This window comes from Perca flavescens, chromosome 7 (assembly GCF_004354835.1).
Source record: "Perca flavescens isolate YP-PL-M2 chromosome 7, PFLA_1.0, whole genome shotgun sequence".
NCBI classification, from domain to species: Eukaryota; Metazoa; Chordata; class Actinopteri; order Perciformes; family Percidae; genus Perca; species Perca flavescens.
This window is the reverse complement of record NC_041337.1, coordinates 17357114-17383330: the sequence shown is the minus strand read 5'-3', so window position 1 is coordinate 17383330 and position 26217 is coordinate 17357114. Positions and strand designations below refer to the sequence as shown.

The 26217-nt window shown below is 41.4% G+C and overlaps 1 protein-coding gene across 1 annotated transcript in view; it reads right to left on the bottom strand.

The window, feature by feature from the left end:
* LOC114558521 (ERC protein 2) overlaps window positions 1-26217 on the bottom strand; it is a 129973-nt gene that overhangs the window by 16491 nt on the left and 87265 nt on the right. Inside the window, exon 15 of the mRNA XM_028582581.1 lies at window positions 25900-26060. Coding sequence (XP_028438382.1) covers window positions 25900-26060 — 161 coding nt within the window. The remainder of the gene's footprint in view (window positions 1-25899; window positions 26061-26217) is intronic.

The following is a 26217-nucleotide window of genomic DNA, read 5'->3' as shown; positions in this document are numbered from 1 at the left end:
TAGCCAGTCTTTGCTTTTTTGATAACTCTGCAAACCCTTGGTGTTCTCTCAATGAGCTTCATGAGGTAGTCACCTGAAATGGTTTTCACTTCACAGGTGTGCTTTGTCAGGGTTAATTAGTGGAATTTTTTCCCTTATTAATAAAAAAGCAAAGGGTGGCTACTTTCATGTTAGCTAATATGCTGATTTAGATTCCCTAAAGTTGTGCTCTTGGATCTATGTACTGAATTGGGTCCAGTAGAGATCCCGGTGCAAATACAGGTCCTCGCCATTCTGCGGGAAATCGGCTTTTTCCAGAGGGAAATGGCAGACAGCTAAGTGTTTTTTTTTCATAAATATTATATATAATCTTCAACTTTATTACTAAGGCTTGTTTGGATATAATATATAGTTCTGTTAAATCTTATCAGAAATGTCTGGTATATCGAAGCTGTCCCCGAGTGCCGTAATGCCTGCCGTTTTGGACATATTATTAATATATGTAGTCTATAGATCAGGTTTCCCTACACTATGCAAGAACAGGCTGAAATTATAATTCAATTTGCAGCAATTTACCAGTGTCTGAGAAGTTTTTTTGCTTTTTCTCCGCCAGTCATCATGATTCGGTGTAACGAAAGAACAACTGCCAGGGTCATTGACATACTGATCAGCATTCATGAGGTGCTTTGCATTGACTATTGATGGATAAAAATGGGCGTGTACAGGGCGGGATAAGAGGCTGATACACGTACGCACACTTGTGGGTAATCTGTGATTTATAAAGGGAATACTGCTTACACGGTTTTATAAATCAGATTTTTTTTTTGCCATACACCATTTTTGGCTTTTGGGCGTACGTACGCTTTTAGTAAGGATCCTACGCACAGTTTTATAAATGAGATCCCAGGTGCCGGTGTGTGTGTGTGTGTGTGCGCACGTGCCTGCGTGTGTGAGTGAGTGAGAGGAAGAGAGAGCACTTTGAACTTTCTCTCAAAATTAAGACTTGTCATGTCAAGGCAAAGACAATATTTAAAAGACACAAAGATGCAATTTAAATGTAATATATGTTTTGAAAGAATAGTGCCCTTGCCTTGTTTATAAGAGAGTGAGATAAGAAGATCTATATTAATCTCATGGTTCAGGGTATTCCCTAAAATGTTCGACTATTCCTTCAATAAAGACAAGCTGTGCCTTTGACAGAACTACTGGTGGCTTTAGGTGTCCTCCCTCACCTCCAGCTCCATTGCATTACCTTCTGAGGATCAACGAGGGATCGGGTGGATTCCTGTTGTTGTAAAAACAGGATAGATTCAATAAACAAGGACTAGCGGGATGTCAGTGATGATTATGTCATCGGCAGCTCTTTCCCATTTGGATGACCTTGGGTGTCTCCATGTGTGCCCGTGTTTGCTTGAGTGTGTGTGTGGCCGTACTTTTTCCAGTGCAACCTCGATCATTCACATCAAAACGAAAAAAAAACAAAAACACAATTCGCATCAGATTAGTCAAAGCCCCTGCCAATCTCCAGAGCTGTTTGGCACAAGGCCCGTCTACACGGCTTCAACCAATAAGGTGAGCTCTGACCCTAAACCTCCAGGGAGCCTAGCAATAGTAGAGCAGGGTTTTCCATTCTCTTAAAGTTTGTTTTCTGTCTTTATTGTTGCTCAGCTGACTGACAGTGTCTCCCCAAGGTGCAAAAAACAAGACAGGGGTCTGTACTGTACCACACACGTGAAGGGCTCCCCGTATCAGACACTCAGACACACACTCAGACACACACACACACACACACACACACACACACACACACACACACACACACACACACACACACACACACACACACAGCAGCTGGGTTCTTTAAACTCCCTGTCATCTGAGAGAGGTGAGGGTCACAGAATGAGTAACATTGCTCCAGTCACACTACTGTAAGAACACACACCCACACACACACACACACACACACAAAAGGAGAGAGGGAGAAACATACACACACATATGCAGTGTGTTAAGAAAGAACACTAAGGCCTCAGTATAAACACTGATGAGTTACACCACCACCCTGTCTGTTTCCGATCCAACCAGAACACTGCCCCCCACAATCTTTTAACATTAAAAGATGAGACTATACAATATCTGGCTCAGGGGAGGATGTTTTGTTGAGGTCAGATGGCAAGTAAAAGAAGAGCCACATACATATACTGTTGCTTTAATACGAGACAGGATAAACATGTTTTATTCATCATTTAGTCCCTAAAATAATTTCCTAGTGCCGAAAGTAACATTTGTCACACTTTATATTTCGTCTTGTGTCCAACCCTTCAATATCCTGAGTTATGCAATTCAAAGTGAAAAAAAACAAATCCTTACATCTAAACAGTGTGATTAATCAATTATCAGATTCAGATATGATTCACTGATTGATTATTTAACTAATCATTTCAGTACATTATGCACTTAGAAGTAAAGATTCATCACTTTTTCACTTTCACTTTTTTTACTTGCCTCTCTATGTAAAATAATAAACAACGTAAGCCAAAAGTGCCAAATGATGACCGCAAAACACAATGTGCATCTCAAATTAGATACAAACAGGGGCTTAATTAGTTTTCTCTCTTTCCCTCTTTTTCTGTACAAGGGTGAGATGAGCTCTATGTAAAGCCTGTGCTCTAAACCAGGGACGGAGCCAGAAGTTATAAACATTCAGGGCTCAAAACCAAACCTATGTCCAAGGGCCAGAGGTGGAAAGTAACGAAATACATTTACTCACGTTACTGTATTAAGTAGTTTTGTTGTGTATTTTGTATTTTTCAAGTAGTTTTTAAAATCTGTATTTTAAAATGTACTTGATTAAGTTTTGAGTTAAGTATTGTATTTCGCTACATTACAAATCCTATCTGGAAAGAAAAAAAAAAACATTGACTAACGAAAACCAAAAGGAAGAAAAAAAATTGCGCCCGGAACCACTACACCAGACCTGGGCATTCTTTTTTTTGTGCGAACCTATGCAGCTTCTTCTTCTCTGGTTGCAAGTCGCAATTAAAAAGAAGTAGAAGAAGAACTGCAATGTGTCGGACTCCTGTGTCCGCGAGCCGCGAACTGAGCGGGAAACTTGAATGAGCTGTTATCCCTAAAAAATGTCTGCTCATGGGAAAGAAAGAAAGGTCGATACAAAGTGCCGAGTTTTTAACCAAGCATGGACTTCTAAGTATTTATTTACTAAAGTCAAAGGTAAAGCCGTGTGCTTAGTTTAGTAGAGAACAGATCGCTGTGTTACAGGATTATAATTTGAATCGCCACTACAGTACTATACATGCAGGGAAATACAACAAGTTGACTGATGCAGAGCGGGCACAGACATCTGAAGCTTTGCTAGTTAAGCTGCAAACGCAACAAGGCTTTTTTACCAAGCGTCAAGACCAGCTTTGTGATATCCCACAAAATTGTCAAAAACATTTTCTGAAGGGGAATTTATTAAAGAGTGTTTGGTGGACCCAGAGAAAAAAAGAGATGTTGAAAAGAGAACGTGCCGCCTGACATAAAATTAATATTGAGCAGAATTGAGTTTAGCCTATTGGTCCGGCCATCCACAACAGTCCCTGTTTCTCATGTGGCCCCTTGGGAAAATGAATTGCCCACCCCTGCCGTAGGACAAAGTATGTAGGAGACTGGCTAAATTCATTCACATACATCTAATTAGCACATACGGGCTACTTAGGTGTGTAGAAGCTAGCTGCTAGTCTGGGCTGTGAACATTATTGTCTAACCCATTTATGGAGTCAAAACAAGTGATTTGGCCTTGATTTGCATTATAACTGTTGTTTATGTTTGTGAAGTAAAGAAGGATGGCCCTCAGAACTAACAATGTATAGTACTTTTACTTTCAATTGATTGTTTGAAAACATTTTATGGGATGGTCTGTACTAAAATTGCACATTATACCTTTCTAAGGGTCTTAAATGTCATGTGTGACATGTGTTATGTTGTTATTACATGTGCATACATTTATATAGATGTTTATACATTTGTATAGATTTTTCTTTAATTAAAAACAAAATAGTTTGGGATTTTATGTTTTTTATGTAACTAAGTAGCTTTTACTTAAAGTACATTTTAAATGAACTACTTATTACTTTTCCTTGAGTAATTTTTCAGATAGTTATTTTTACTTGTACTTGAGTAATATTTCATCAAAGTATTGGTACTTTTACTTGAGTACAATATTTTAGTATTTTTGACATCTCTGCCAAGGGCATGCTCCCCTGGGGAGATTTTCTTTCTCACATTTATGGCAGCTATATGTACTATTTTTAGAGCCATTTTAGATAATAGAATGACTAAAAATATGTACATCATTTGTTCATCCCGTAGAGCCTACATCCTATTTTGAATAAATCATTCTGAAACTACAACACAACAAATGTTGAGGATGACTCATTTTCACTCCTGCCACCTAAAAAGAGGCAAAGATTGTGTGATGTTACTATTTTTAAGTTACATAACACAGTTGGGTAGTAATTTGGCGTAAACAGAATTAATAATCATTAAACCTATTTTTGTTATACTATGCTGGAGTACAGTTCACAGAATGAATGTTCAGCTGACAAATCTGCTATATTTGAATCCATCCCATAATAATATTGGCTACTTTAATTGTAAATAAGTAGCATATATAACAGTCAAAGGTATTTAAAAAACCTAAAAGATTTGTGGCTTTTGAGAAAACATTTGGGAGCCCCATTAGCCACCCCGCTGCTCTGCCCCTGCTCTAATCTGTCAGTAATGTAAACAGAACATACCAAGGACACCAAGGACACCTTCTGCATTGCGTCATTTGGAAGAGAGGTTCTCTGCATTGTCTTCTGTGTTCCACTGTGTCAAAATAACCCTGTCAAACACAGTTTATCACAGGTTCTTGGATGGAACACCACAATATGCTGCCTTTTTCTCTCTCCAACCTCATTCCATCACTCCGTCTCTCCTCCCTTTCTTTTGCTAATCAAAGAGAGGAATCACTCATCGGAGGAGAGAATGGCATCACATCCTCCTTAGACTTGGTCCTCTCTTTCATTCGACTTCTCTCTCCCTCTATCATTCTCTATTTGGCTCCGTTGTGCCCTATACTCATTCTGGAGTGGGGCTAAATATTAAGTTCAAGGAGGTTATGCAAACACGTTGAAACAGCCATCCTTGGCCTAAGTATTACCCTGAACCCTTCAATTACCCGCCTTGCTTTCCTCTCTCCCCATTCCTCCTGCCTTTCCTGTCCTCCGTACGGGTTCTCTCACTCTGGTCATCTAACTTCAGCCTGGAAATACAGCACACACTCATGATGTGGGGCCAAAAAGCCTTAAAATATCAGGGCCAGAGAGTACAAAATAGTGGCACACTATTACACATGCACACACACACAAACGTGCACCCAAAATACACAAGTACACACAAACCGATGAAAGACGGGTCCAGAAAACAGTGGGAGCAAGTACCCCTGGTGTATTTTCTCTGTGTTCCAAATGTAGGGCCTGGCGGTGGACCACAGCTGAACCACAGCCGACATGCGGTGGAATGGGAGGCCACCACACTCACTTCCCTTAAAGGAGCCATAGAGACGCGCACACACACATACAGGCGATCACAGAATAACACACACACGCTCAGACACACATATACACACATGTTCAGCAATTTCCTGGATAGCACTGTCATGACGATGGGAGTCCATGTTTAAAAAGTGGTTTGAGGTGAAGGGACAGATCTGTATGAGCTGTTTCCCACAATGCTTTGCCAGACAATTACACAACCCAATTAATGTGGTTACTACAGCACAGCTAGGACTTTACTGAGCTGAGTGTCCGTGTACGAGATGTGTGTGCGCTCCTTTGGCCTGTATTACTCTTAGAATTATAGCTTTCCTTGGAGCTTGGACCGGTCGATTTCCCGTCAGTGTGTAAAGGACACACAAGGTCACACTAACATTCACCCCACACTCCATCAGCCAATCCCAGTTATTTCCAATCACAGCCACATGAGCTCAAGTATTATAAAAGCTGCATACGCAGAGAACTACAATACCCACAGTGTCTTGTGTGTCTTCCCAGCAGAGAGCTCCTTTTCTTTCACAGAATGAAACCTGAACCATAAGCAAATATTGGGAGAAATGTTTTTTTTAAAGTAAAAAAAAAAAGCTTACATAGTGGCAAAATGTTTTCTTTTTTACAGTTATGGCAACATATATCCCAAAACAATGTGCATATAAAAATATGTACAGTATATATGGTTTTCTGTCACACTCATTATACACCCCTCATATAAAACACTCTGGCCCTCATTTATCAACCTAACGTAGAAACCAGCGCAGATATGAGCGCAGAAATCATCTTATGACAGGCTTCACGTGGGATTCATGAAAAGTTCGTATCACACCAATCCGAGCGTAAGAACGGTCGTACATTGATAAATGCGACAGCTGGAAACGATCGTCATTTAAATATCACGCCCCAATATATTCTGGGTTTTGAGGCCTCGCCCCTACAATTTACGACATGGTGAGACGTAAGCCGGCTGAGAAGCGGCACTTTTCAGAGGTGGAGATTGAAACCCTGATATCTCAGGTTCATTTGCACTAACGTGTGTACTTTTTGGCAGCCTAAAAACTGGTATTAAAGGCTGTAGAAAAAATGCAGAATGGAAAGAGATCACTGATGCGGTCAACAGTGTTGCCGTAGTAAATCGGACTCCAGCTGAAGTTTAGCCTATTTAATTTATACATCCTTGACATATTTTCTATAGTCCTAATAGTAATATACAGGCTTCTATTGCAATCTCTTAGGCCTACATGTAGGTGTACCTATAATTAAATAAACACACGGTAGCGGAGTTTATGCAGTGTCTTTTATTTTACTCGTGTTTGTCGGAACGAGGCAACAGCTGAGGGAGAGCGCGTGTCCTCCGCCCCCCCGTGCTGGACCCTGTCTCCTGACAGCAGAGGGGATGGAAAAACAAGCCAAAATAACTTGGTAAATGGCAGAAATAAATCATTCACTTGAAAGAGAAACAAAAACCTGAAGAATAAATAAAAATGTTGTGCATCGTTTGCCAAACATAACACTATAGGCTACCTTTTAAAAGTGAGGAATAATATCCTGTCTCCTTCGTATAGCCCTCAGTTGGTGGCTGTTCTGGACACTGCTCTCTGGGCATCGGGTCATCTGGCTCCATCGCTACATTTATGGCACCGTGTCTTCCTGTGCGATGTTGTGCAGAACCCCACAGGCTAAAACAATGTTGCAGACCGGCGCATAGAGGTCTTCTAAAAGAGCCAGATCTGCCATTACTGATACGTGATCAACTGATGACTTCTCCTTCTCCTGTTAAACTGATTATGTGCTGCACCGCAACTCCACACTGACTCGAAAACTTGCGTACACGAGTTCAGACCAGACGTGAGATTTGATCGCAGCCTACGCTCACGTCCAAATTGATAAATGCCGAGCTTTGCGTAGGAATCGGCATACGCCCGTCGTACGCCTGTTTTAGGTCGTACGCACGTTTCATAAATGAGGGCCACTGTCACAGACTCAGATGCACAGTGGTGGAAGAGGGAGGCGCTGCTGCTGGCTATATATGGTACTGGTGCTTTTTGTGAAAATGACCTGATTAAGCTCTGAAACCCGAAAAAAGTTTTGATCAGACGTACCTGTGTGAAGTTTGTAGAAATTGCCATCATTTAAGTGAAATAAATAATATGACACCACAATGTAAAAATACATTACAAGTAAAAGTCCTACACTCATAATTTGACTTAAGTAAAGGAACAGAAGTATTATAAACAAAATTTAAATAAAGCTATAGTGGGAAGTATCTGTTGCCGCCATGAGGAATTCTAAGTAATGACAACAATACTGTCGGCGCATCGGAATGACGCAAGCCTTCGGTGGTTGCGCACCACCGCCACCCCTCCTCCACACAGTTGCTAGTAGTGTTTATCCCGTCAATTCTAGGAGGACAAGGAGGATTTAAAAAAAAAACATGATGGACTCTTTAGAAGAAGTAAATATCTTTCTTTCTTTTTTTTAAGATAATGTCTTGGGCATTTTAGGCCTTTATTTCCAACAGGACAGCTTAGACTTGAAAGGGGACAGAGCGGGGTAATGACATGCAGCAAAGGGCCGCAGGTCGGAGTTGAACCCGCGGCCGCTATGTCGAGGACTAAGCCTTTTTATATGGGCGCGTGCCCATTATCTTGTGATTTTTAAGCAACAGAAATGTGGTCTGTCTGTTACTTTTTTTTTGTTGATTTTAGTCCACTTTTTTAATGTTAATCACTGACTGCAACATTTTGTGGGCGCTTCTTCAGGTTTACAGCCATGCCTTCACCTGTTGCAGCAGTCCTGTTTGTCTCCAAAGCTGAACGCTGTTGTTCTCAGGAAGGTAAAACGCATCACTCGAGCTGCTGTGCGCAAATGTTGCCGGACTACACCATTTTATAAACATAGCCATACTAAGAAATACAGAGAGAATTTTGTGGAGCTGATAGTCTTAATTAGCTTTGTATCATTCATCTATTTGGCAATAGCTTGAATGTAAGAGAAATTCATTAGTATAAAATAGTCGCGCACTATAGCTTTAAGTATCAAAATTAAAAGTACTCATTATGTATGTAATTATTATATTTGTATTATATTTTACTGATGCATTACTGTGTAGGCAGCATTTTAATGTAACTGGGTGACTATACTGTAGCTGTTAAATAAATGTGGTGTAGTCAAATTATGAAACGGTGCAGTGCAGTGCTTGAGTAAATGTACTTAACACCTGCATGTACAAAGCTGCATGCACATATATTACCACACAGGCACACACATGCACACAGATCTGCTAATAATTAGCAATCCTCTGATTCCAACCTTGGTTCATTTGGTTTTCTTTTAATGAAGGATGATAAAATGTAAGTAAAACAGAAAAAGCTCAGACTGCTCTGCTTTGTGTTGAAGCAGCAGGAACCACATACTTTCTTTACAGTCTGTTACACAAACACACTCTGACCACATACTAACTTATACAGACTTCATTAGCCCAGCTTTAAAGTGATTTAAAGTGTGTAAGGGGGAAAAGATATTCAAAGCAAGAAATTATGCAAGACAGACAGAGACGCAGACACAGAAACGCAGACACAGACACACACACACACACACACACACACACACACACACACACACACACACACACACACACACACACACACACACACACAGTGGGCTATGTGAGGGTGCTGATTAGAGGAGCTGTTGCCAGGTCTGGACAGGTCTGCTGTATATTTAGACAGATCAGTGAGGATCAGTGGATCAAAGAGTAACATGATTACTACCTGGCCTTCTGATAAAAAAAACAACTCACTATTATTTCCCAGTCAATACACACAGTAATACACACATTTGGAAGAACACACACATCTATGCACATTCTCACACACAAACTCTAATAAACTTGGGTCCCAGCATTAAAAGACACACAGTGACACACACACACACACACACACACACACACACACACACACACACACACACACACACACACACACACACACACACACACACACACACACACACACACACACACACACCGCTCTATAATCTGGGTAATTTGTACGTTGAAGCTAGTGTAGACAGATCACGCCTCTGGTACATTGAGCCTGTTGTGTCATTGCACTTGTTCGTCAGTCGTTGTGAATTCCCAATAGAGACATACCCACACTTGTAAAGTATAGTGGTTGTGAATACGTTTCGTGTGAAGAAGACATATTGAAACAACCTGCGCTTAATAATGGTGCTTTTTGTTCGTGGAAGAGTTGAATGTGTGTTTATAAATTTTATGATGATGCTATAAAAATTGAAGCTGCAAGTGCGAACACACGGGCACATGCAAGAGCATGCAAGCATGAAACAGCAAAAGTGTGTGCCTTGTAATCACTGCAGCAGAAAGTACACTCACTCTTATACAGTTCTGCTCCTTGTCTCAGGTTGTCTTACTGGAGTCCAGTTTCCTTTCACCTTTATTATATTTTGTCTGCTTTTACTCACAAAACATGCGGCAGTGTCATAAGTGCTCAGCCGGCACTCCCACACACCTGTGCATGTATTTCAGCATACGTCTGTTTTTTAATAAAGAGACCAGTGGTAGTGTACAGTCAGATGCTGCTGACAGATCCACTGATTTCCAGATCGATAACACACACATACATACACAGCCGAGCCAGCCCCCTTGGTAGATTACATGATAGTTATTTTTAACAATGGCTTCCACTCAGTCCTTTGGCTGGCTCTGGTTACATACTTGAGTGTGTGTATGTGTGTGATCAAGTTTTTTCTTGTTCTTAAATCTTAAATGATTATTCTGTCTGTGGTGACTTGAATATGATGTTCAGAGTTTCAGAAGGGATTCAAGTTTGTTATAGGGATGTACTTAATATACAACAGGCTCCTAAAGAGGGTTACATAAATGTGTTTGTGTTTATGTGGAGAGGGACACGGCTTGATGCATCTGCCTCTATGTGTGTGAGTGTGTGTGTGATTGCATGCTGTGACCAGGCAGTAAAGAGCATTACGATGTGCTGTGCTGTGTAAAGACACGGATGCGCTCCACTGACATTGGAGAGTTGCGGGTGAGAGTGTGAGATCATTAACTAAATAAATTCCTAATGTACCTTCACTTTTCCTTCAGACACACACAAACAAACAAACAAACACACACACAAAAAGTATAGACTTCTGGGGGTGCTGCTACGTACTACTATTCTTTGTGAATGCCATGACACTCAGCATTACATCGTTATCAGGTGTACTCCAGATGTAAATGGGAAGATTCAGAATTTATCTCATTTTGCTCATTTTTGTCCCAGATTGAATCAGTTATCGCCAGATGATCCATACTGATCTACAGCTAACCATTCTCATTGTAAAATAGTTTAGTTTTATGGACATTCTGACATAACTTAAGTACTGATGAACCTGTAAATTGACTTCCTCTGGAGTTCTATACATTTTGCTCCTGAAAAACACTAATAAAGACTACAAGTTTATGTTACAGTAAAAGCAAATTATACAACTGCGTCTCAATGTGCCTTTAACTTTAATTGACTAATCTACATATGATACAGTAAAAACACGATTGACCTATATACAGAATGTCTTCCCCTTCTCTCAGAGCGCTAAATAATGCTAAATTTGATTAGACTGTGAAGACAGTCTTCAAAACTGCTCTGGCCTCTGCTGTGACTGTGTACATGTGTAGATTTGTTTAGGTGTGTTGTAAATATTGTGAACATGTCTGTTTCAGAGTTGCTAGGTCTCCAGCCACTGTTACAGCAAAGAGAATACAGGTATGTTTTTTAAGTGGCACACAGTCATGTGGGGAAAAAGATTCTAGAGAAAATGTCAACACTGCTTACAACTCAAAAAGACTGGGCTCATTTAATAGCTACACTGTGATGACATGGTGTGCATTAACAAACAGCTCTCATTTTTGTGCCGAGGATGGGCTAGAGACCACCTCAGAGCTACAGAAGATCCAAAATAGACTCTGCTGGGAAGTGTACAGACACACGTACAAACATTTTGACACGAAAATCTGTCTGTGTCACAGAACATCAACTTTAAAAGGAGGTGAAGAGCATGTGAGTGAGAATACAAGTTAGCAAGCAAGAGAGAAATGTTTATTGGTCTTTTATCTGCAGTCATGCAGTCAGACATACCAGGACGCTGCTTAGAAGTTTGGGGAAACACTGGCACGAAACACACTGTGACTGACATGTTGAGATATCTACAGTGTGCCATGCGTGCAGATACATGTGGGCTTGTGTTTCTTTGTGTATGTGCATGAATGCATTTAGTGTTTGTGCTGCCTGTGTACTGTTTTTGCAGATGTGTCTGTGTGCATGCACCTGCATGTGTGTTTATTGTGTACTGAGGTCCCAAAGTGACATGTCAGGACACTGATGTCAGGAAACTGAGACACTCTGAGTCTGACAAGCAAACCATGCCAGGAGGAGGATCTAAACAATGTGCCGCAATTGCTTTATTACTCAGTGTTTGCCCTAGGTGTCGTGTTACTGAAGTCTTCTACACCATAAAAGCCTTCTCTATGGTTCAGCACTGTGTTTGTGTTTGCTCTGGCAGAGGCTCCCCTATGACTAGTTATATTGGACTTGCTCAAACAAAGCCAAACGCACAACAGGAGCCGCAAGCAATTAGGGCCTGCCATAGTGCATAACTCCTCTCTGAAAACCCTCTGTTTCCCCCTTCGCCATACACCTCTTTCTCCTCTACCACACATTTTAGGGATTGTGCTACCATAAGCTTCCATCCACAATGCACACATTCACATATCAGTTTTAGCAACATTTGCAGGCTCACTGTGTGCTCACATTTTGTGCGGCATCAGCAGCAATAATACTGTTTGTGTGTATGTCATCTTCAGGATTAAATGTGGACCTCGGTGGGTAGAACATCGCTGACTGGTACAGTAATGCCTGTAATATTAGTAGGTAGCCTAATCCACTGGATTAATACATATTACGATGATTTAGCAGAGAGCCGGGTGGGCCCTGTCTCCATTTTGTCCTGTCATTGGATACATTTGTCACCATCCACATCATCACAATACACTTACTTTTTGTTTCTGCTATTTTTTTAGTTTGAAACATGCGCTTTATAAATTTCACAACTTGGTTCTGAACTCACTTCTGCAATGTAGATGATTAAGACATCCTCTCATAGTAGAGCAAGGCCAGTCATAGTGAGTGATGGACATCCAGTTTGTATCAGATCCTTTGGAGCCTGAGTAGAGGGTGATATCTCACTGCCTGTGGCTTGGACAGCAGACACGGTGAATATCTGTTTCAAATCAATGTAAGAAAAACTGGTAAACTCAATCTGGGTCAACCTCTTTCTCCCTCTGCTTGCTTGCTGTATTTGGGGGTTTCCTTAGCCTTTTGTCACTAAACACCTCATAAGAGAAACGTCTTTCTGCAAAAAAGTCAAGGAGGACAGGATGGAGAGATGAAGCAGTGTTGCAGTTGTAGAAAGAGTGTAGGGTAGGGTGTATGTGTGTGCTGGGGGTATGTACAGTGGGGGAAATAAGTATTTGACCCCTTGCTGATTTTGCAGGTTTGCCCACTTACAAAGAATGCAAAAATCTACAATTGTAATCATATGTACATTCTAACAGGGAAAGACAGAATCCCAAAGAAAATTCCAGAAAATCACATCATATGAATTTATTAAAATTGATAACCATCTGATGAGGAAAAACAAGTATTTGACCCCCTGGACAAACAGCAAGTATTCTGGCTCCTACAAGCCAGTTAGTCTTTCTTTAAGACACAGCCCCAATCCGAACCAATAATCTACATCAAATACACCTGCCTCACCTCGTTACCTGTATAAAAGACACCTGTCAACACCCAAACAACCAGCATCCAACATCACCACCATGGGCAAGACCAAAGAGCTTTCTACGGACATCAGGGACAAGATTGTTGATCTGCACAAGGCTGGGATGGGCTACAAGAGAATCAGAAAGCAACTTGGAGAGAAAAGATCAACTGTCGGTGCAGTTATCAGGAAATGGAAGAAGCACCACACCACCGCCAACCTCCCTCGGTCTGGGGCTCCACACAAGATCTTGCCTCGTGGGGTGTCCCTGATCATGCGAACGGTGAGGAATCATCCCAAAACCACAAGGGGGGAACTGATGAATCAACTGAAGGCAGCTGGGACCACAGTTACAAAAGAAACGGTTGGTAACACACTACGCCGTCATGGATTGAAATCCTGCAGCGCACGCAAGGTCCCCCTGCTCAAGAAGAAACATGTACAGGCCCGCATGAAGTTCGCCATTCACCACCTGGATGACTCAGAAGAGGCCTGGAAGAAGGTGATGTGGTCAGATGAGACCAAAATAGAACTTTTTGGCCTCAACTCGTCGTGTTTGGAGGGCAAAGAACACAGAGTACAACCCAAAGAACACCATCCCACCGTCAAGCATGGTGGTGGCAACATCATGCTTTGGGGGTGCTTTTCAGCCAAGGGGACGGGACAACTCCATCGTATTGAGGGGAGGATGGACGGGGCCATGTATTGTGGAATTCTGGACCGACATCTCCTTCCCTCAGTGAGAGAGCTGAAGATGGGTCGAGGATGGGTGTTTCAGCACGACAACGACCCTAAGCACACCGCCAAAGCAACAAAAGAGTGGCTGAAGAAGAAGCACATCAAGGTTCTGGAGTGGCCTAGCCAGTCTCCAGACCTGAATCCGATTGAAAATCTTTGGAGGGAGCTTAAAATTCGAGTTGCCAGGCGACAACCTCGGAACCTGAATGATTTGGAGGCTGTCTGCAGGGAGGAGTGGGCCAACATCCCTGCCCAAATGTGCACAAACCTTGTCACCAACTATAAAAACCGTTTGACATCTGTGCTGGCCAATAATGGCTTTTCTACAAAATATTAACATGCTGTTTGTCCAGGGGGTCAAATACTTGTTTTTCCTCATCAGATGGTTATCAATTTTAATAAATTCATAGGATGTGATTTTCTGGAATTTTCTTTGGGATTCTGTCTTTCACTGTTAGAATGTACATATGATTACAATTGTAGATTTTTGCATTCTTTGTAAGTGGGCAAACCTGAAAAATCAGCAAGGGGTCAAATACTTATTTCCCCCACTGTATGTACCAGTTGTGTACTAATAAAGTTAATGATTGCCATCTGGCCAGAAGAACAGATTTCTGAATTCCTGGTTTTTCATGTCACTAGTTTACCAGGCCATTATTCCAGCCCTGCCCGTGTGCCACTTTTTGAAAACGACAGCATTATTTTCAGACCCTGGTAAAATAAATAAAATGCAGAATGTACTCATATTATAGTGATAAAACCAGAACCATCTACATACAGTATGAGTGTGTATAAGTGCATTTCTGTGGATAATATATTACATATCTATGTCTGTGTGTGTGTGTGTGTGTGTGTGTGTGTGTGTGTGCGTGCGTGCATGTGTGCATGTATCTGTTCATGGTATGGTACAAGAACTATGAACAATGACATAGTCCTTGTTGCCTTCTTACACCGCACACACACACACACACACTAAACGATGGATACGGGCTGGGTTCGGACAGATATTTAGAAAACATGTTCGGGTTCGGGTCGGGCTCGGTCACATCAGCGCGATAAGGCATTGAACATTTTAAATTGAAAACAGCTTATTATGTAGGTAGCCGTTGTCCCGTGTGCGCTGATGCGCTCATCTGTTGACATTTCCGAATGCCTTCCTACAGTTGCTTAATAAAAGTGGGCTTTCCACACAAACAAACGCACATGTGTCATCAGTATGAGAAAAAAAAGAGATTTTAACTGTGTCGGACTCAGGTCAGGTTCGGACATAAATATCTTAATGCATGTCAGGCTCGGGCCGGGTTCGGTTACTGCTCTGTCGGACACAGGCCAGGCTCGGACAGAAAAATGCGGCCCGATCCGCACTCTAACACACACACACACACACACACACACATACACACGCACAATGTTTATGCGTGCAAGTATATGTGCATGCATGAGCATTTGCACCTAAATGCACACTAATTTGTGAGTATATGACGGGACTGCATACCTCGGTATGTTTGTTCTATAAGTGTAAACCTTTTGTAGTGGCTAGCGTAGCTCTCCTGTTACACATACATGTTCTTTATGGGCTGGCTAATGGAGCTGAGCTCTTCCTGCCTCTGTGATGTGGTTTACTGTTGTTTGATGTGCTCAGGAATCCTGCATAAGAGAGCACCTCAAGCTGATCTTATCACATAAAAGCCCTTGCAATGGAAGAAGACACTCAGCTCTCTTTTTTAACTTAATAGAGATCTGTGCCCCTGTGAGGCTTTGTGTGAGTGTGTATGTGTGTGAGTAAGTGACGAGTGTGCACCGTTTTTCTAATTCAATCGAGTGTGTAACCCAAGGCCAAACACACACATTTGATTTCAGTAAATGATGAGCCTGGAGACCTGTGGCTTAAATTTACTAGAGACATGTCAGATATGTCAATGCATGTTACCGTGAGTGTGTATGTGTGTGACAGTAAGCAAAAGAATAAAACAGGGATTTTACTTTTTTTATTTTAAATTTTTTACATTGAAATTATATACAGTTTGACAACTGTATGTATGTTTAAGAACATGCTCAAGGTACAGTCAGTTCTTACAGTTGCTAGACATGCCATATATTGTTATTTTCTTAATAAAAGCTGATTTATAGCCTACGCAAAGCCTACATAAGTGGCCTACGCCATTGTAAGAATTTATACTTGTGTGCTGGTGTGGCTGCATAGTTTTGTGTGTCCAGCGTATCTCTTTAAGAGAATAGCAGAGCCAGTAGGTAGTGTGTATGTGTGTGTAAGGAGTGTATGTTAGAGCGAGTGAGAGAATGACGGGGGTTAGCTCCGGAGCGAGTACCGACTCCGGCCCAGGAGATGGAGAAACAAGGTGTCTCCCCTTTGCATTCTGACCCCGTTCAAAAAGCTGTGGCAAGAAAAGTTAACCCTCTCTTCGATTTCATGTTGTTCACTGAGAAGGAGCAGCCGGAAATGAGTTGGAGGAAATGCACTACCAAGTAATGGCCAAGCGGACCAATTATGGTTGTTACAGTCTGCAGTGCAGCGACGTGAAGTTTCTGGGGAGGTGCACGTCAGGTACCTATGTACGTACCAACATACATAACTACAACGTAGAGTTATTACTTTGTTTTTGTCAACACTGTCAGACACAATAAAAAGCATATTATGTTTTATTTATTTAGTCTAATATGTATTTAGAGTTTTTAAATCATTATCTGACATTTGTAGTACATAGATATGCTGTTAAATGTTGAATATTCACTTTTGTTGATTTTTTTTATACTGTTTCACTTGTACTACTTCGACGCAGCCTCGAGGTTGAACCACAGCCGTGAGGATATCCACCAAAATCTGACGGTGGTGACGTCTGACGGTGGTGACAAAAACCTACTCTTTCACATGATATGCATGAGTTGTTCACATTAGCCATCTTGTTTCCCCTCTATTGCTAGCTACTTCAGACCTCTTCTTAAAAAGTATACATTTATGTCATAATCTAATCTAATATTTTTTATACAAAAGAGACTGTGTTGACATGTTTTGGTGGCGACAGTAGCAGTGTCCAAAAATATGAACAAGTTTAAGAGAAAATAGCAAATTTAAGGGAGCTTGAGTGATCTTGAAGCATGCAGTAGAGCTGAAGGTTTGAAAATGGTGTCCTCAGGAATGTAGTTGACCTTTTAGTTGCCTGACTTTATTGCTTTTTATAAATATCTGACGGTGGTGACGAATATGTGGGACACATTTTGAGCAACCACAAAATAATAGTAAATATTGTTAAAATCTCACTGTTTGCCGTTTTTAAAACATATTACAATGTACTATTTCATGTGGTAAAGATATTATTCAATTAAATTATTACTTTATGTTTTTTTAATCAAGTTGAAATGATTATCTCTTATCCGAGGACAACTGATTTTGTAGGCAATGGGCCAGCAATTAATCATTAAATTAATAAAAATTAAAGATAAAACTATAAAAGAACCTTACATGTGTTTAAAGGACCCCCTGATTATAACCTAGATTCTTTTGATTCATGAAAATGTTATTAATTTCCAACAGAATTGGCACTTTTCTTAGTGGGACATGTTTTTGCCAAAGTTTCAAGAATCACTGTAATGTCAACCTCATCCTCTCTCCAAATGCCTCACACGTCATAATAACGGAAATGTATACATATTAAAAGAAAAGCACTGGGATTTTGGATACATTAACGTCACTGTAGACATAATGTCTTGTTCAGGCTTTGAATACTGTATGCTAAAATGACAAGACTTATGCCTCAGTTCTCTGATCTTGACTTGAATTACTCCAGACATAAACATGCATAACTTCATATCAAGGCATTCATGAATGGCCACATTCTTAATCACGCATACACACACTGTCTATATTCTGTGTTTCATCTACGGCCTGAAAGTCATGCCATTGTCTTTGTTCACGCTCCCTCTAGTCATTCTTGTCTCTGCAGGATTCCTGTTTTATTTGTTTAGTGGTGACCAGTCCTGTCTCTGCGTAGTCTGTCGGCCCACATGAAGGCCTTTTCTGTCTTATTGATGCTAGCTTTAAAGATGAAGGACTACGCAGATTAAACTGCGGTTGCCATCTTGAATAGATGTGACGCTTGCTCCAAATAAACTTTGGGTTTTAATTTGGTATGTTTTTTTCTCTTTCCTTCTCTTTTCAGTGGGTTTTGCTTTGCTTTTTCTTGGACATCAACTCTAATATCGTAAAAATGAGACAAAACTTTTATTGCATAGTTGTGAAAGTTAACAGTGTCTGTGATGCTTGTGAATGGTAATTTCTCTCCACAAACAAATAAGTAAAATGTAGTTTTTATTTTCATGAGATTTTAAATCCTAGTGGAGCTTAACTCCAGTGACCCCTACTTTCTCTCCTGATTTTATTTTTACTTCTTATAATTCTCTTTCCACCCTTATCCTTTCATTTCCTCTTCTTCCCCTCTTCTCATTTCTTCTTCTCCTTTCCAGTCCTAAACTCTGGATACCCACCGGCCCCAGAGAGAACAGTCATGTTTCCAATATGTCTCCATTTAGCAGAGACCAAATGAACAAGAGCAGGGCCAAGACAAGAGCAGGAAAAATCATCACATAGCCACTGGCACCATCTGCTTATCTTTCACTGCTAATAGCTCTCATGGTCTTCACATCGATTCTATGTACACACATGCAGGCACACACACACACACACACACACACACACACTAATTCATGTATGCACATGTTGTTATTTGCACACAAACACATTCAATGTGCATCAGTGAGGATACACACGCTCATCCAAACTTGCTTGGGCTGTTTCCTGCCACTGACGAGAAGTACATAATGATAATTACAGTTTGGGTCTACATCCCTGAATTAACCAGATCAGACACACACACAATTCAGAAGTGCCAGGGGCTGCTGTGGTGTATGCTGACTGGTGTGCAGCGTTGGAGCAGCCTGGTGCTGGGAAGTTGTCTGTCCTACTATTGTTTTCTATTAAAACCTCCTGGGAACCATCTCAGCAAGACTGAGATACGTACAGAGCCAATAAAACTCCAGTCAAGCCAACAAAGAGTCTGAAAGACTAAGCCTTTAGTAAGGGCTTTGTGTAACAATATGTTACTCTGATTGAGCTAAACTAGGTAAGAAGAGCGACACAGAGAGAGCTCCTAACATTGTGTGCCTTTTTATATTGATCTGTAAAATGTGCAAAAGAAAGGGGAAGAAAGACACAGACAGAGAGAGATACTTACACCCGGATAAAGACAGACAGACGTAGCCAAAGAAGCCACAGAGGAGACAAACAGGAGCCGGAGCTCAGGTGTGTGTGTGCCAACCACAGAGGCTTGGAGGTGTTTACAGTGTGTGAATATATGCCAGTAAGCACCACTGACTCACTTGTGTGGGTATACCAGCATTTCATGTGCCCATAATGGTAAACCATAAGGGCATTTCACTAGGCCACTGTTTTAATGGCTCTTTTACAACACAGCACATCCAACAACATATTACATACAGCTGCACTTAAAATAACGCATCCCTCTTTCTTAAAAAAAATCTCTCACTGCAGCTTACTCTCTTTGGACTTTTTTGTTAACCCTTTGTTCTCCATCTCTGCTGCTATCAATCTATCCATCTATTTATCTATCTGCATATCTCTGTATCTATTTGCATATCTATCAATCGACATTCAAATTTACTGACAATATCCACCTCCTCTCTTGACCTCCCCTTCCTTCTCCTCATTCCTTTGGTGACCCTGAGGGCAGGACCGTCGTTAAGGAGGCCGTCACTGGTCACCTCTGGATCCTGTGTCCTGGTCTGCCTCTTTACGGCCGCAGGGCCCACCTAATCAATTGCCCACTCTTGTACACACTTAAATGCCGCGACACACACACAAACACAGACTTCCAATCAATTAGACTCAAGATTTATACAACCGGGTAAACTCGGGTGTGTTAGTCTCCCTGAGGCCAATCAGATTGGGCTTTCCCGAGACTTCTACATCAGCCAAATGACACTAATTAGCTGTGTGTGTGTGTATGTGTGTGTGTGTGTGTGTGTGTGTGTGTGTGTGTGTGTGTGTGCATGCAAGTATGTGCTTGTGTGTTTGCGACTGACGCTAATTAGCAGAGCTAGTGCACCTACTTCCTTAGGACCATTTCCTGTGATAGTAATTATTAGGTATGTGTGATAAATTCCAGGCCTTCTTCCACCCGGCCAGAGATAGAACAAGAGAGAAAAAGACAAAAAAAGAAAGGGAGGGAGAGCATTTAACACTCAGAGGAAATTAAGGAGATCAGCTTTGAAAGAGTGATAGAGTAAAAGTAAGAAGAGACTATGAAAGAATGATGTTACTCTAGTGGGGCAAAGTGACTCAGTACGAAGGCGAAAGCAGTTTCAAAAAGCTATATCTTCCCTTTGCCTCCTTGACGTGGCTTCCATATCTTCCTCTCCAGTTGTCAATCACTGCATTCTTTTTGTTTTTGTGTGTCACAATCATCCCATCTTCACTATGACAGTCTTCAGATTAAGACAAGAAGTTCTTTCTGTCTCTGGAAAGACTCTTCCATCTCTGTCTATCAGTTTAACTAAACACACACATACAGTCCATTTGACCAATGCCCTCCAAGTGTCAACTTATCTTTCAGTTCAACATCAACTTCATAAGACAGCTCTAGCCTTCCAGTCACTCATACATTGACTTTTGGAGACAATACCACTTCCACCCAGCCACTCACACATGGCTCACAAATTCTTTTTGCTATGACAGCCACCCAGCACTTATCCTACTGCAGGCAAACAAAGCTTGTGTACATCTGTGTGCCAGTTTTACAAAACTCAAGTCAGGGTTTACATACTGTATAGGACATAAAACCTCCAGTTCATATGTACTAGGTGGGTCAATGCTTGCCAAAAATACTATGCCGATATAAGCACCAATACAATATTAATAAGTAGTGATAAAAAATAAATAAATAACCATAATTGATGGTAGAACAGCCAAACCCTGAGAGAAGTGAGCTCAAGACATGACGTTTGCAGAGTGTAGTCCAAGAGAATAACATGGTTTGGGAAAAATGGGTCAGAAAAGTTAAATTTAAGGCACTTAACCTCCAGTTGCATTAGCTGAACTGAGCTATATCCAATTCAAAAACTGACTATACTAAGCAAACTCTGGACTCTTCTCTCCACCTTTGAAGTTTACTGTAAGGGACCCAGGTAGAAGTCGGTCATTACCTTACTGTACTGAACAAGGACTTAGAAGCAGGGATTTCCATGTGATGAAGCCCTCCATTGACAAAACCTCAAAGGAGGAGGAGTAGGGTGGAGCATGCCGAGGCCCTGACATAATAACACACCTACAGGCCCAACAGCCGACACACATGTCGAAGGTAAACACGCATGTCAGAGGGCACGGGAGCACAGACAGACATGATGAATGGCCCGAAGTTCCCACGAGGCGACACACATACAAACCTGCTCGCCGAGAGAGGAAGGTGATGTGTGGTCAACCCCTCCTCAACACTGCAATACAGAGAATCCCATTCACACACTGCACCAACCCTCTATGTCTCATCATTACTTATCACAACAATGGCACTGTAACACCATACCTGTCCGCAGATTTTGCCAATACATGCATATGTCATTTCAAAACTGCATGAACGCAATGCTGCTTGGTTAAATACATGAATGTGTAAACATACTTTTTCAGGAAATTTGTTTCAATAAGTGTATATATGTGTGTATATCTGTGTGTGAGTTTGTAAGGGTGTGTGTGTGTGTGTGTGTGTGTGTGTGTGTGTGTGTGTGTGTGTCCAGGCCCCTCGGAGAGATCAGTGAGCAGGGACATGACCTTGCCAGTACAGCTGGTCTCTCTGTGTGTTTAGTCAGTGTAACCATGGCAATGGCACTGTGCAGACAGGATGTCTACATTGGGGATTTGAAAGTCATAACGTCGCTACTGCTCTAAGCTTCATTATGCCTTGGATTACTGTAACTAGCCAACAAATGGATACATGAACACAGTTCAAGGAAATAATAGAATTTTGGGGTTACAGGTTAGGGGTTATTACATTTACACTGTGACTAGAATAGCTCATTTGCCTTTCTGTACTGAATTAGTTACGTGATAAAAAGGAGCAAGCAATAGATAGAGTCAATATTTAGCTTTTGCAGAATGGCACAAAGGGTATGTTTCTGACCAAATAGTCCACAAATTTGAAGCACATGTCCAAAACTCTGGCACAGAAAGTGTAAAAATGTTAAACACAGTTTTTAATGAATTACTAAAGGAAAGAGAATAAGAAGAGTGTGTAATTGATGGAGCTCCTGCTTCTATGTTACTCTGAGGAATTAGTCTTCTTTTTCTTTGCCTTTTTGTATATCTCAAGAATATTTCTTCTACTCAGCTGAGCAAAACATATTTTTGCCATAAATACATTTTTACTTTTAATTTCCTAAAATCAAAATTTGAATTAATAGGAGAATGTGCTGCAGGTGTTTGCAGATACATGGTACGTTGTGTTTAGTCATTCTTTCTCTAGCTCTACTCTGCTACCCAGACTCCCTCCCATCCCTCACAGCTCTAGTCTGATTTTCCCGGTTCTTTCTCCCACCACTTCCTCCGTCATTCTCCTCCTCCCTTCCTCCATCCATCACCCCCTCCATCAATCACTTCCTCATTCTATGGTCCTTTTTTCTCCATCATTTAATATTTCCTCCCTAACTCTCTGCTACGACTTCTCTCTTTTCCTCCGTTTATTGTCTTGCAGAGTCTTTCTACTAATGCGTGCATGCTTTTCCCCACCATCTCTCAAATTGTCAACTCTCCTCTTCTCTACCTTTAAACATTTCCACTTTGTCAACTCTGCATCTCTTTATGTGCCTGCCTCAAAGCTGCCGCTACGTTTTTCTTTGCTTTATCATCATTTTCCATCAACAACATGTAAACAGAGATAATATCAGCTACATTCCCAGTGTCTAGGAGGATCAGGTTGAGTAAGCCACTGCAATGTTGTGGCATGTAGTATTATCCCATTCAGCCTATGGAAACATCTCAATGACTAGCTATTCAAAATGTCCAAACACATAATTTCTCTATTGTGCACCTACACCCCGTGACCCTAGACTTATTTAATGACTAGCTCCTCTTGAGGCCATCTGTGTCTCTGTGTGTGTGTGTGTGTGTACTGTACAGTGGAAACTCAATCTGGTGTGGGGTGATAGAGCAGATCCGGACTGCTCCTTATACATCAAGTATTCAGCTCTATATCTGATCGTAAGGCAAATGAAAATGAAAATGCACTCTGTCTCTCTCACACACACACACACACACACACACACACACACACACACACACACACACACACACACACACACACACACACACACACACACACACACACACACACACACACACACCAGCTAGGAAACCCAGCATGCAATAAGAGGATATTGAAAATGATTTTTTCCCCTCTTGTCTCTTTCATTAACAGTGTTGAAAAGCCATGAGTCTGCTCTCTCTTTCTCTTTTGCTCTCTCTCTGGTTTATACATACACACATATACACACACACACACACACACACACACACACACACACTGAATTAAAAAACACACACACACACACACACAGAGCTCCCCAGTTCACAGGCAAACGTGCCTCACATGGTTTGCTTCAGCTGGTCTTCTTGACAAATGCCACATTACAGCAGAGAGAAGGAGAAACTTGGCATGAAATCAAACTTCTCTCATGATTTCTAAGATTTGAAATACTTCAGTTTGTGTAGCCCCTCCATTCCATGCTCCCCTCCCTCTCATTCTGTCTCATTTTTGTCTTGCTTTCACTCTAACTCCCTCTCTCTCTCTCCCTCTCTCTCTCTCTCGTTACCTCTCTTTCTCTGCCTTATCTTTCCTGTTTAGTTTTCCCTGTGCTAACTTGGACCAGAGCTGTGCTATGGGAATATGGCCCCTTTTAAAGCAGAAAGCCAAAGTTTGTGTAAGTATGTGCATGTCTGCAGACGTGAATGATTATATGTGAGTTCCACTGAGGTTGTGTGTACATTCTGCATGGGTATCTTTGTGGCTTGTTCAGATGTAAGTCAGTCTCACGAAGCTTCGCCCCTCGCAATTCGACAGTCCTTTAATCCTCATCATCAGTGACCCCAAACCCCTGCCTCTGACCTCTTTATACAAAGACACATACAGGTTCAAAGCCACAAGAGACCACACACACACTTGTGCCCCTTGTGCCCCCCCCACACACCATTAGCTTATACCAGTGTAGACTTGCATTCAGTCAGAGTCTCAATCTCAAACAACAGAAAACAATTGTTGCTGTTTATGTCAACCAACCATCACACTAACCTTCACCCTTAGACATCTTGTAATGGTAATATAATAATAATCGAAGCTGAGTGCCAATAAAATAATAGTATAATTTACATGCCAGGTCCCTGAGCGTTTTCCTAATTTTACAAACATACCTAGAAGCACAAATTGTGTCTGTATCATATGTAATACATTTCCTCTGCTAAACATCCCTGGTAATGCTTGGATGGTGGAAATTGGAACAGACAGGAAGGTGGTTTGTATCAGAAGTGCTTTTGTGTGCAGATACATGGGCAAGGGCACTCTCTTTCTCGGCCTCCGGCAAACTGTACACATACACATACTGTAGGCAGACAAGGGCGCATACACACATTCCTTTAGAGTTAGTGTGATCAGAGGGGCTTGTGAGGCATAATGGATTTTAAAAGTTGTGTTTTCAATACATATGTGCCAGCCTTCCCTTTTGTACTGTACTGAGTGGCTGACATTAAAGGCATTTCTCTGCGGCACATGACAGCCAGATATGTGGCTCCATGCTCCTTCAATCAGAGCGCTCAAAGCAAACACACATGTAGCCGCTCCACTGACAGATCACTGAACTTCACTCACACATTCGTACATACCCACTGACACACACTCACACATGGAAATGCAGCCAGCCCTGCTAACTCTGAGTCCTTCTCTAACTCTCTATCTGTCACAGACAGACATACAAATGATATAACAGCCAAACACACATTTTTCTGACCTGCTGTCTAAGACTGCACCACCTGTCCTCAATAAATGTTAACTTTTCACAAGGCAGCTATGGACAACGGCTGATCCTGCTTCAAAACACACCTCAGCACTGATGTCTATATAACACTCATAGCACAGATGCACATGTCAGCAGGTGAGCGGATAAACGTGCCTAATACAGTATTAGACTCGAGTTTCTGCTGCAGCAACAAAGCTGCTGTGCAGGGAAAATGAGCCTGATGAAGCGCTGAGTGAACCGTGCCAATGTTAATAAAAGCGCCTTGATCATATACTTTTATGGGCTGGGTGTGCACTCACTACCACAAACACTTGTGGTTTATTTTGTTACTGTTTATCTTACTGCAGTTACCAGCAACTCTTGCTGCACTGCATTACACATTATGTTTTATTCTCCTAAAGCAAATTTAGTTCAATTAATTTATATTACTGCAATAGCCAAGTTGAATTCTTTCATTTACTGATTGGAGAAATGCATAGCCATAAATGCACACGATATAGCGTATGGTTACAGAGTATGTAATTATTTTTCTGTGTGGCATGTGACGATTTAAAGTTACATCTGTTAAATAAAGGAAAGTAGGTACGTAGGGTAGATTAAGGTAGATATAAAGACTGAGCAGATAGAAGGGCTCATACAGAGATAGATGGCTTAGTGTGAGACTTACTTCATCTCTAAAATCTCCTCCAGCTGTTTGCGTCTCTCCTGGCGAAGACTATTAAGATGTCCGTCTCTCTCATGCAGGGACTGCTGAGTGGAGGATAGATGCAGCTTGGTGGCATTCAGCTCCTGGCGTGTCTTCTCCAAAGCCCCCATCAGTTCCTCCAACTATTCAAGGAGAGACAAATATGCACAGGTTTAAACAGTATCAAAACATACCAGGATACTCCCCCACATGGCTCTGTGTTACATTAAAACTCAATATACAAGATATTGTATACTTGCACAGTCTCACACATGTACACATAGACATGGTCAATTAAAC